Source organism: Aristolochia californica, unplaced genomic scaffold, assembly GCF_029961685.1.
Source record: "Aristolochia californica isolate CCGP_79_NKW_82.1479 unplaced genomic scaffold, dmAriCali1.0.hap1 SCAF_2, whole genome shotgun sequence".
Lineage (NCBI taxonomy): Eukaryota > Viridiplantae > Streptophyta > Magnoliopsida > Piperales > Aristolochiaceae > Aristolochia > Aristolochia californica.
This window is the reverse complement of record NW_027181881.1, coordinates 33,281,433-33,294,496: the sequence shown is the minus strand read 5'-3', so window position 1 is coordinate 33,294,496 and position 13,064 is coordinate 33,281,433. Positions and strand designations below refer to the sequence as shown.

Genomic DNA, 13,064 nt, shown 5'->3' with positions numbered 1-13,064 from the left:
CCCTATTTAAGGGGTAAGAGTAATGAGAAACACAAGCATTGAAGTATTAAGAATTAGGTTAAATCTAGCGTAAAGAGGCTTGAGATCACCTTCTTGATCTCGAGGTTAGGGTTTCCTCAAAAACCCACGTATTCTCTCATCCACCATTGATCTTCGTCTTTTCCATGTCTTCCTACTATCCTTACATTAATGCCTGGATGACCCGTAACCCGTGGCAGATCTCAGATCCTCCCAAAGAATCCTTGTGTCAGATCCGGGACCGTAACAACATCACATATACATTTTGTGAATTGATGTGGGTGTGATGATAAGAAACCTATGGTGTCGGGTTGCAACTACCAGACAAATATTTTCATTGCTAGCAACCTTTTTTTTATGAGAAAACAAAATACTTCGAAGTTAGTTGTCACTTCATTAGAGATACAATCATGAGTAGCAAAATTACCACTCAATGGGATCAGCATCAGCCCATTGCACTAGGATCTCCCAATCACCCTGAATGCGGCGAGCCTGTAACACCTGTGCTGGAGTAGAAAAGACACATCCCTCATGTAGTGGGGGCAGAGGTGTGTGCAGCAAGAGAGAGTCACCTTGGAAGGCCTTCATTTGGGAGACGTGAACACATTGTGAATCCTGGCCTCTGGCGAAAACTGCAAGCGGTAGGCCACTGTACCAATGCGGTCCATTACCTAAAAGGAACCATAATACTTAGGAGAGAGCTTGTGGCATTTGGAGCCTGTCAGTGACAGCTGCCTGTAGTGTTGGAGACGCAGCCATACATAATCTGCTGGAGAAAAGAAGACTTCCCGGTGCTTCTTGTCATAATAAAAATTCATAGTATTCTGGGCCTCCTGGAGATGAGTGTGCACCTCAGTGAGCAAAGTATCTCTTTCTGCTAATGCTTGGTCCAAAGTGGCGACCTTGGAGGCACCTAGTTCATATGATAAAAGGCTGGGTGGGTCTCTACCATATACTACCTTGAATGGGGTTGTTCCGAGTGCACTGTGGTAGGAGGTGTTGTAACAGAATTCAGCTCAGGCGAGTCACTTAACCCACCATTTAGGTGAGTCCCCCACGAAACAACGAAGATACATCTCAATTGTCCGATTGATGACCTCTTTCTGACCATCAATCTGCGGATGGTAGGCTGAAGAGAATGCTAACGTTGCGCCCTGCAGATTGAATAGTTCTTTCCAGAATGTACTGGTAAAGATGGCATCTCTGTCACTGGTAATGGAAGTAGGCATCCCATGTAAGCGGACAATATTATCCATACAGAGCTGAGCTACGTGAACTACAGTGTAAGGATGTGCCAGAGGTATGAAATGACCATACTTTGAGAAACGATCAACCACTACAAAGATAACGAATTTGTCGGACGATGAGGGAAGGCCATCTATGAAGTCCATAGAAATATCTGACCAGACTTGTGATGGTAGTTGAAGTGGTTGGACCAACGCAGCTGGACTTAATGATTCAGCTTTATTTCGTTGACAAATCTGACAAGCCGCCACATAATCAGTTATACTACGCTTCATACCCCTCCAATAAAATTCCCGACTTATCCGAAAATATGTTTTTTGTCGGCCCTCATGTGTACTGTCATGGAAGGAGGCTCAAATATTGTGAATAAGTGGTGACGTGTGGTGTAGAAAGATCCGGTTTTTGAAGAGGAATAGACTATCTTGAACCGTCCAATATTTTTTTGATCTCCCCTACTGGATCTCATGATATAAAGCAATAATTTTCGGGTACTGTTGTGTCTCTTCCCAGATAGAATCCAACACGAGAGCTCTGGGCTGACTTATGACATGTAATTGCGGCTCTAGAATGTCCCTGTGAGATAAAGCATCAACCCCCATATTCAAACTCCCAAGTTTATACTCCACAGTAAAGTCAAACCCCATAAGTTTACTTAACCAATGCTGCTGCGATGAGGTAGTGAGGCGCTGCTCAAGCAGATACTTGAGGCTACAATGATCGATGCGAATTAGAAATGGGCGCCCCCAAAGATAAGGCCGCCAATGTTGTATTGCTTTAGCTAAATCGATCAGTTCCCTCTCATAAGCTGCTAACTTGTGGTAGTGTTGGCCAAGTTGGTGGCTAAAATAAGCAATCAGGTGTCCCTGTTGGTGTAACACTGCACCAATACCGCCCCCCAAAGCATCACATTCCACTTCAAATGACTCATCAAAGTCCGATAGCTGCAAAACTGGTGCGGATGATAAGGCCTCTTTCAACTGCTGAAAGGAATGAGCCGCTGTCTTGGACCAGGTAAAGGCATTTTTCTTGAGTAGGTTGTTGAGCGGTGCTGCAATCTGGCCATAGCTGCGAATAAATTTCCTCTAATAACCAGCTAGGCCCAAAAATCCCCTTAATGCTGTAATGGAGGTGGGAGAAGGCCAATCTGTGATGGCTTGTATCTTACTCTGGTCTACCTTCACCCCAATTGCTGAAATAACGTGGCCCAAGTATGCCACTTTTGAGGTTCCCATAGAACATTTGGACTAATTTAAAACCAAATGATGTGAGCGGATACGAGTAAATAACCGGTGAAGGTGTTGAAGATGTTCTTCCCAATTGTTGCTATATACCAAAATATCATCAAAAAATACCAACACGTATTTCCTCAAGAGAGAGGAAAATACCTCATTCATGAGGGCCTGGAGTGTGGAAGGCATATTTGAGAGACCAAATGGCATGACGAGGAACTCGAAATGCCCGTGGTGCTCGCGAAAAGCAGTTTTCTCCACATCTAATGGATGAACTCGGATTTGAAGATAGCCAAATTTCAAATCAAGCTTGGTAAAAATAGTAGCACCATGTAACTCATCTAGCAACTCGTCCACCACTGGTATGGGAAATTTGTCTTTAATGGTGTGCGAATTGAGTTGTCTGTAATCCACACAAAACCTTCACGACTTATCATGCTTGCGGACCAGTAATACCGGGGAGAAAAAAGGAGACCTGCTTGGCTAAATAAGACCCTGGGCAAGCATCTTTTGGCACTACCTTTCAATCTCATCCTTCTGTAAGTGGGGGTAATTATAAGGACGCACCACTACAGGTTCAGTGCCCATTTTCAAATGGATGCGGTGATCACAGTGCCTAATTGGCGATAGAGCAGTAAGTTCCCGAAAGATATCCTCAAAGTCTGTAAGTAATTGAGATAACTTACAGTTGTCTGTGCTATGGACCTGAACAACCTGAAGGGCACAGGGCACTAGTTCCTGGGTGCCATGCAATGTAACTGACGGTGGTCCTTTGTGAAGGTCATGGTCAGAGCCTGAAAATCCCATAAAATTGGCCCCAACAGTTGTAGCCATTTAATTCCCAGTACCAAATCAAATCTGGACAGTGGAATCACCAGAAAATCTGCAATAAATGTGTGTCCCTCAATATCAAAGTGTGTGGCTAGAGAGATGCCTACATTGGTAATTTTAGCCCCATTGGCTACTAATACAGAAAGGCCTATCTGTTGCTGGACTACTAACCCTAGTTGTTCGGCCATTGGCTAACTGTCAGAGTCAACTAAAGCAAGTAAGTGTAGATGATGTAATTGGGCTTTAACCTGCATGGTACTAGAACTGCGCAAACCAGTAATGGCATGAAGTGAAATCTCTGGACCCTCTTGGTCTGTCTCCACAATCTCCTCCTCTGGTAGTATGTCTTCACAATCCTCCCACAGACATATACTAAATAATCTTTTACATAGGTGACCTTGTACATACTGTTCATCACAGTTAAAACAAAGGCCCTTGGCCTTTCTCTGATCCATTTCTTGTTTGTTCAGTTTTTTGAAGTAAGGAGCTGGTGGAGTAGAGTTAGAACTGTCTGGGCGTGGTGCTGCACTGGCTCCAGAACATGGAGGCCCATAATATAGTGCTGGCACAGTGGCATTGTGCCTTCCTGGCCAAGTTTGTTTTCTGACTAGCAAATACTTCAGAACACGCTACTTATGCTCAATTGACCTGGCTAAATTCATAGCGTGGTCCAAATTTGTAGGACCATGTAATTCAACTTCCAGCCGCAGAGCTTCTGTCAAACTAGCTGTAAAGATGTGAACATACTAGGTGTGACTAACAAACTCATTAGCGTGGGCCAACCGTTCCTGGAAGGTCTTTTGATACACCTCTAGTGATCCAGTCTGCTTATAATTGAATAATTCGCCCAATGAATTGCTACTAGCTGGAGCACCAAACCTCATCATGCATGATTGTCTACAGGTTGCCCAATCCTGAACCAATTGGTCATTTCGGAATTGGTGGTGCCATAGGAGCGCTTCATCGAGCATGTGGTAGGTGGCCAAATAAACTTTCTCATCCGTAGGTGTTTTTTGATGATAAAAGAATTGGTCACACTTGGTTAACCAAATCAAGGGGTCCTTAGACCCATCATATGTCGGAAAGTCTAGTTTTAAATAACTGGGAACCTTATTTGGTCCCTGAACAGCAAGCCCCAGATGGGGATTGTTATGGCGCATTGGAGGTGGTGGAGGAGGTGGTGGGTGGTAGTGATGGTGGTCGGCCGGTGGAGAGTAGGCTGCCAGTGGTTGTGCTCGTGTACCACTGTCATCTTGTCGCCGGAGGAGGGCTTGGATGGCCTCACGTAGGTCAGATGTGGTCTGACGCACCTCTTCCAGGGATTGAGCTTGAAGGTCTATCCTCTGGCGATTATCTTCAACTAATTGCCTCAAATCCTCGGGGGAAGAGGAATCCCCAAGGGTGGACCTGTCTGATACCAAGATGTTAGGTTCTTCCTGAACCATGGATCGAGTCACCCTTCTTTCCTCTCTTCCTTCCATATTGGTTCTTGACGCTGGAAGAGGATTCTTGTTTCTTGAACGTGGAATGATGGAAATAGGAATGGAATGATTGAGCTTTGAAGGAAGCTCGACCTAGACCTCAGAGGGAGAATCCAACCTAGACCTCTGAGGGAGAATTCGACCTGTTTAATTCTAATTTCTCAATACTTCCTTTCCTTCACCTTGACGTCCCCATAAATAGGGTTGAGGACAGAAATACAAATTAGACCCATGGATCAATTGATTCATGCCATATTACATCTAAACCAAACCAAACCAAACCAAATGGAATTACATTAAAATTAAATTGACATAATTTAATTCTTATGCCTATAGATAGCTCATGATACTATGGAGTTCATAACAAACATGCGCTATAGAACTTTCGAGCCTCACTCCAAACCCTATAGGTCTTCAAATTTTATAAGTGACCTACCTTTGTGATTAGCATGCCATAGAGAAAATTTAAGTATTTTTCATATTTTTTACCATTTTTGCCATCGGTTTTTCTAGAGGAGAAAAAGATTCCTTCATGCTTAAACAACTAGTTTTTAATACATTAGAACTTGTCAATTAATGTGGCTTCCCGATCATCTATTAAGGAAAGGATACTATACTAGCCACAACCATATCCAAAGTATTCTCACACTTTAAAATCATCTTTGGAGGTTGATTTTGGATTTAGAACCTCAATCTATTAATTTTCAAGAAAGTTATGTAAACTTGAGCCTTGATTTCGAAATTCCTGATATGTCTTACCTAAAATTCATATTAGAATTAATCTTAGTAATTGTTAAGTCATTTACCATACTAAAAAAAGTTCACTTATGCTTTGATTTTGAAATCTCTTGTAAGAGTAACATAGAACTCTTAAGTTTTAAATCCTTGGTTGACTTTCAATTGAGCTAGAACTGACGCTCTAGGATAGTTCAATCAATGGACAGTCTAGTAACACGTCTTAATCATTGGATTTAATATCCTTTGGTTAATTGAGCTATTTTTGGAAAACCCAATTACCAGTGCACTCTTATTTTCATATCTTTTAGAGTTTTAGTATTTTTAGATGGTTGCTTTGGATTTTAAAATCACTTTGCAGTTCAGCCAATCATTTCAGGCTACTATTTGCACAACAAAGTTCTGCATAATTGTTATATACAATTGAGCTTATGTTTTAAAATTGCTTATTGGGATGCAAATCAAACTCATGTTTTAAGATCAAGTGAATTTGCATACCCTGACCTACCTTCATACTTGTGGCTCACATAGGAAGGTTAGAAGTTTGTTTTTACAATCTTTCAATCAAAAGGGATTTGATGGTATTTGGTTAAAGCCTACTTTCATATTGGATTGCAAATAAACAGTTACTCATTTTAGTGTTCACAAATCTATTCACTCCTTTCTAGATGTGTGCCCAACCTAACAATTTAGTAATTTTATCTCTATTACTTCTCTCCTCAGGTTGTCTAAGTCTATCATTAGATGTGGTTTTGCACTTATAGTACTGATCTAGGTGTGTTCAGGAGGGGGGTAGTTCTGTAATTGACTATCCTTAGGACGAGAATTAAAGAGGGGGTTGAGACTACGGGTCGATCCTGACCCCTAAGTTGAACATCTCGACTTCTGCGATATTCTCCGCTCCTTTTCCTGATTCCCCCCTTCTTCTGCTCCTTTAAACCATTCAATCCCACTACTTCACAAACCTGATTGTTCACTAGTTTAAGACAAGTAAAGCAACTGCATCCAGAAGCAATATATATCACCTTACACTGAAATTTACATAAGATTTTTATTGTTTTTTCAAAGCTCACATCCTCCATAATATCTACCATATTTAAGAAATGACTGGAATATTCTTTCATAAATGTGTTTCATTGAAGTAACAGGCGACTGCCACTGAGCTTAAACAGCAGACCAACCACAAACACCAGAACCAGTCTCCATGTCACACTGCAACGACGGGGTAGGACGCACAAGTGGCGACACCTGAAATACAGTTATGCGTAAGCAGACATTGCCATGTAACTTAGTTTCATGAATCAATCAGTTATGAAAACATTTTCACTGGAGACATAAGTTTCCACCCTATCGGATTTTCAAAGATACTGAACTTGGCTAACAACTTATGAAACAATCCAGTGAAGTAAATTAATGTAAAATAGACTACGTTTAGGGAAAGGTAAAAAGTTTGAAACTAACCACACATGTTCTTCCCCATTTCCATCTTGAAGTAACCATTAACACCCCAACTCTCGCCCCAGGAGTTCTTGATAAGCCAGTAAGGAATGCCATTCTCTACCCCATAACCAATTGCCAGAACAGCATGGTTGACATCCTGTAATTGCACACATGTTAAGAATGATTCTGTTCGGAAGTCCCTTCTGCATTTGTAACAAATTTAATATTTCTTTTTTTTTTACAATTGAGGTTTTTGAATTCATAAATTACCAATCTGGTCTTAATAACAATAAGTCATATTAAATATTTGGCATTTCTGGGCTGCAACTTTAGATCATTGATGAGACAGAACGCTTTTACGATTTCAGACTAAATCTGTTTTACTTCCTTTCTTTCAAACCCCTAGATTGCACTAAGAAAACCATGCATGTAAAACATATATTCCTCACAAGGCCTTATCTGTACAAGGCCTTTAAGCTTCTTATGTTGCAGGGTTTTCACCTAAACATTTGTAGGCAACTTTCAGACCACAGTGATAGAAAGAGTAATCTTACGATTGCATGTTAAGGTTTTAGCATTCCATGAACCAACCATAGACACCTTAAGTTATGAGGGAAGTCTTCAATAGCTACCCTAGTTAAGTGCAAATCATGTCATTCAACCATTTGTCAGTTCATTCAAATTAGTCAGAAACTCACCATGGGAGTCTGACCACAAGTCTCGCTGGTGAAAACTCCTCCATTATAGAAACGGAATTCCCTGACCACCTGAAATGCAACACTTACAGGACGCACAACTCCAACAGCATGTTTTAGTTCATCTTCGGCCCCCTAAGTACACGAAGTTCGGTAAGGGCTTTCTGTTCAGTTTTAACAACCCAAAGCTAGAGTGGACTGTCAAAATTAGTTTACCTCTGTGATGTTTACTGAATCGACAATTTTCACTCCAACATTTTCAGGATTGAATTTGCAGATGCCATTGACACCAGCATATGGGTATGACTGTTCTGTGTCAAGACCACCGTTGTATTTGATGTACTCAAATGCCTGGGAAGGTAATCCACCACTGCAACCAAAGTTGTTGAAGGCTCCAGCACAATCCACCAGCTGTTGCTCAGACAGGGAGATGGCCTTTCCAGTAGCCTGTGTGTAGGCAGCTTCAAGTGCCCCAGTGGAGCTGCTCAATTTAAGATTTTGTGAGATGAGAAACAAGAACAAATATGAAGAGGTTTCAACAAGAACTATACGACTGATTTCAAATGCATGGACAGCGTAAACAGGAAAAGCAGTGAAAGGAAATCTAGTTTCAACAGAAATAATGATGATAAATGTTTAGTACGAGTTGGAGGGTTGACCAATGTGTTGTCTTGGATTCAAGTCTCACCAGCATTGTGTATCTTGGGAGGGGGTTAAGCAATACTCAATAACGTCTAATCATAATAACAAAGTGAAGATAAAAACTTGTATGTACAAGTGTAAAAAGGTCTCAGGAATGCCAAATCAAGGCATTCTGATCACAGCACTAAGCCAGATGGACTAATGCTATCTAAAAAATAAAAAATATCATCATACTTGGTTACTTTATGTATGACAAGGCCCCATGTAATGGAAAAGTACTGATCTATCTCTGTAAAAAAGTGAATTAGTATGAAACAAAGAATTTACTGACAAAAGCACGAAGCCAAATGTACTAAGAATACCAAGAAAATAAAAATATCATCATACTTGGTTACATGTGTCTGACAAGGCTCCATTTTGTGGAAAAGTTCCAATCTGTCTTCTTGGATATTGGCTATAGTTATTTGTAATGTAGAGAAAGTGGCATTAGTGTAATATTTTCCTTTCTGATTTTTTACATTGAGATCTGTGTCACTAAGGGGGTATTTTTGTCACTTAACTTAAAGTGACTTATTTTAATTATTTTACTATTTAAACCTAAGGGTTTCTTAGTCTTTATTTTCCAGATACTGTACTTAAGTTAACAGGGCATGGTTTACCCTATTTTGAGTTTCTGGAATAGATTGATGTGGGCAGTTTTCCTCATCTTGAGACTGCCACAGTTCACAATTTCGTCTTTTTCACTTCTTCATTTTAAAAGATCAGAACAAGTATACTGACTTCCAGAGCCACTATTCACATCCACGTGCACCTAATATTGGCAGTTTTGCATTCAGAAAAGAAACACAAATAAGATGCAAATGGTACAAGGAATTGTAAACTTTTTTTTAGATTGGGCTCGGTGAAAAATTTATGGCAAGGATTGGATAATCTTAAAGTCATCTGCAGCTGTACTGAAATTACCTAAATGTCCAGCAAGATCCACAATGACCTTGGTCCTTAACAGGGCTCACAATGGCATCTTCCCTCCAATCCTTCTGTAGATTATATAGAAGTGAAAGAAAACATCAGTCATGAGGTACATAAAGAATTTGAAAGGGAAATTGGCTTGAGGCCCTCAACCCACCCTATTGCAGTAAACATGTGAGTTGGCTCAAGACAGAGAGATGTGATTAAATTAAGCCTACCATAATAAGAAAATTGGCTGAAAAAAATATGCTAAAAGGTTTACAAGCAAGAGATTCAAACCAAAACAAAAGAGGCCTCCTAGGGCATGAAGAAAGTCATGCCCTTTCGAGTATGAATCTTTCATTTCAGGTAATGCTTCCAAACAGGGTTTGAAGTGTTTTTATCAGGTAAGCCACCATCAATGCCAAACAATATTTTATTTGTTTTATAAGTCAAAATTCAATCTGTATAGAGCACCCCAATTCTGATAGATTCTTACTTCACTAAGCAACATTCATGCGGCTGCACTAGACCTCTCAATCAAACAAGTAAAAAGCAGAAAACTTGTAAAAAACAAGTTTGAAAATTGCAACACAACTTTACAAGACTAGTTCACATTTGAACCTCCGTGTGTATGGCAGACTCCTCACAAACAACATTTCAGTTCTTTGAGTAGTTTTCTTTCATTTTTCTTCTTAAGCATTTCAATGAATGAACTTGTTCTGAAGGTAATGGTTTTAGTTTCTAAATGGTGTCCTCTCTTCCTAAAATCTTCTCCTGTCAAGTGCAAAGTTGGAAGAACTGCTAAGAAATAATTAAAACTTAAAATTAAGAAAATGGAGCCCAGAAGAACAGCTTACCTTATTGGGGAGTATAACTTCTGTCAGCCTGTGACTGCCTTTGGTGGCTGAGCAGTTTTGTGCAGCACCCAAACGCAGAGAATGGAATTCCTCCCAGCTCATGTCCCCATATTCTGAAGAAATTGACGTGTAGAAAAATTGAATCAGTTTTTTCACACACACACACACACACACAAAATAAATAAATTAATAAAACTCCCCCATGTGACCATTAAGCTAGAGGTAAAAAACGTACCATGAGGAACAGAGGTTAGTAAGATTATCAGCTGAGTAAGTTTTCATCCGCTGGCCACTAAACAGCAAACGGAAGTAGCCAAAAAAAAAGGTTTGACAAACCAGCCAGCATGCAAACAAGTTTAGTCGCGAAGATTAAATTCTAAGAACGATGTTGCAGAGAACCGGACAGGGGTTGCCATAACTCAGCTCAAGTACAGCGTGTAGATTGAGAAACAGAAGAATAATTGGAGGTCATATTATAGACACTACAATAATACGTTTTTTTTGGAGAGAGAGAGTGGGGACGTGCGGACACCTGAGGCTTCAAAATAAAAAATTGTTAAGTAGAGAATGAACTTACGGTTGATTTTAAGATTGTACGAGAGGCGCTTTCTGTTGGTGGATTGGATGAGTTCCACGTTCTCCACAAAAATTCCAAATCTTCTTTTAATCTCTTCCACCGTGGAGTACCTCTTCTCGTACCTAACCACCATTGAAAGGAATACTAATCAACTATCTCTTGACATAATAACTAAAATAGATGCAAAACCTTTAACTGTTACATGCAAATCTCTTAGAGTCTCAGCTATTTAACAAGGAGAGAAAAAGCTATTTTTCTATGAAAATTAATATCTACTAGAAAACTCTTATCAAATTTCAAAGAAAGTTGAAAAGTGAGAAAACCGAAAAAATACTTGCATTCGTTAGGAAAGAAGTTTATTAAAAACATCTATCAGCAGAAAGAAAAAGTTATGATACTACCAGAGCTTAAGACAATAACGAAACTAAAAATATAGTATCTGCAAGAAAATTCAAGGAGATAAGTTCATACAGATCATATTCAACCATTCATTTGACGAACTATCGGACAAGTTCTAGAAGCGATCAAAGGCTGAAATCTGTTGATTGACGAAGAGAACGATTACCAGAGTGGAGCACCAAGTAATTAAACAGTTAAATTACTCGCACAGCATAGTCTCACAATTGCAAGCCACTCCGGAGGAGCGTCCCAGGGTCTATTACTAAATAAAAAACATAAATTGTACGATTGCAGCAAAAATATAGAGAAGATCGAACCTGCGAGCGAAACGAACGAAAGCAGGCGCATGACGCGCCACTCCGATCGCACCTAGAATAGTGGATTCCAGCTCCCGTGCCTCGTCTGTGACGAGCCTGATCGGGTTGTCCACATCGAAAGTGGCAAGTGCGACGATCCCTAAGCAGAGAACCAGGAAAGAGATCAGGGGAAAACGAGCCATGTTATCGCTCTGTGCACTATTTTCTCCAAAGATGGAGGAAAAAGCTCAGAGGCAGGGAGCAGGAGGGGTTATAAATAATATCCGCTGCGAGAGCCAGCTAGCCGATGCCATGTCATAATCAATTTTGCCTGACGTACATGATTTCGTGGAAAGGCTTGGGCAGGTCTGTCGTGATTCCGTGTGATTGAACGGACACGCGAGTGATGGCATGTGACGTGGCCAGTGAATCTCTTTATACCGAAAATACACTCCCGAGTCGGGTTCGATATCAATTGAAAACTGAAGGATGGGTTTTATACCCGAAATTAGCCATGTGCACTGGTTCGGTCGGAGTCGGAATCGAGATTTAGGGTTTACATAAATTTTAAAACCTAAACCCGACTCCCAACTCCGACCCCAAAACTTAAATCTAAAAACACCTGAAAGCTCAAATTTGACCCTGACCTATACACCCTCTTCACAGTTTTGTCCCTGTTCCGTCCCTTAAACCTGACTTAAACATGAACCATTCCTGCCCCATCCTCGTAAATCAGACTTATCCAAAAACCAATGGTTTTTTTTTCCCCACTTTGTTCGTAACCCACAGGGTGACACTAGAAACCCAAACCCGAAGTTTTTGGGTTGTGCCAGGTCAGGTTCCTGTGAAACCCACCCCTACTCGAAATACTCTTTTAAAATATATAAATAATATATTTTAATAATAAAGTAACATAATTTTATAATTTTATTCGAGTAAAGAAATTACAGTAAAAGTTTTAGAGGATTTTTCTTCCTGGTCACTAATGCCCAAATATTTTAAATAAAATACAAAAATGTTCTTCTACCAATGATTAATGAAAGGTTCTAATTTTCATTTGTGGATATTTTTGCAAAAGAAAATCATCTTTCTAAGAGAAAGCCCAATATTTACCTCATGTTGCCGCTAACAATTCTCTGTTTTGGTTCACAATTCTGATTTTGGTGTTTTTCTTCTGTTACAAACGAATTTTGTTCCATTCTAAAACCAAATCAATTCGGGCCTAATTTTCATAAATCGAAACGTAGATCATTGGTGGAGTTTAACGTAAATTTCTCTCAGATATTTGACAGGTCAGGATAGAGATGGATCACAGACACCTAAGAAAGCCGTTTAAAATTCACGAAACGAGACCCCACGCTGATGTCTCTTCAACGGATTTCCATTGGCGCGTCCATTTCTTCTATGGCGGAGAAGCAGATGTCAGACTCTGGACAAATGACCTCGAAATATCCAGCTTCTTTAATTGCCAAAATATCTCAAGGTTGGAAAGAGATACGGTGCAGGAAACAGGAAATTTGGACCCTGTCGCAATACTGAGTAATCTTATTGGAATTTGAACTCTAGGATTTGTCGGTATGCCAATTACAGTTCTGCATGGATGACGTTCCATTCATATCTATTTATTTGCCACTGAACTCCATAATTGAATAGGTGATTTGCGACTCG

The 13,064-nt window shown here is 40.1% G+C and overlaps 1 protein-coding gene across 1 annotated transcript; it reads right to left on the bottom strand.

Annotated features, from left to right (window-relative positions):
* Positions 1 to 6,526: 6,526 nt before the first annotated feature.
* Positions 6,527 to 11,652, bottom strand: LOC137956006 (vanillin synthase, chloroplastic-like). Its single transcript, XM_068803282.1, has 8 exons — positions 11,418 to 11,652; positions 10,702 to 10,823; positions 10,125 to 10,237; positions 9,280 to 9,353; positions 7,891 to 8,155; positions 7,678 to 7,809; positions 7,001 to 7,136; positions 6,527 to 6,787 (listed from the first exon to the last, which is right to left on the bottom strand). The coding sequence occupies exons 1-8, from the start codon at positions 11,597 to 11,599 to the stop codon at positions 6,747 to 6,749; spliced, it is 1,065 nt and encodes a 354-aa protein (XP_068659383.1). The 5' UTR covers positions 11,600 to 11,652; the 3' UTR covers positions 6,527 to 6,746.
* Between the last annotated feature and the right edge of the window lie 1,412 nt (positions 11,653 to 13,064).

Coding starts and splice junctions, on each gene's coding strand:
- LOC137956006 (XM_068803282.1), bottom strand. CDS start 11,599: ATGGCTCGTTTTCCCCTGATCTCTTTCCTGGTTCTCTGCTTAGGGATC. Junction 10,238..10,701: donor GTACAATCTTAAAATCAACC/GTAAGTTCATTC, acceptor CAATTTCTTCAG/AATATGGGGACATGAGCTGG. Junction 6,788..7,000: donor AATGGGGAAGAACATGTGTG/GTTAGTTTCAAA, acceptor ACTGTATTTCAG/GTGTCGCCACTTGTGCGTCC.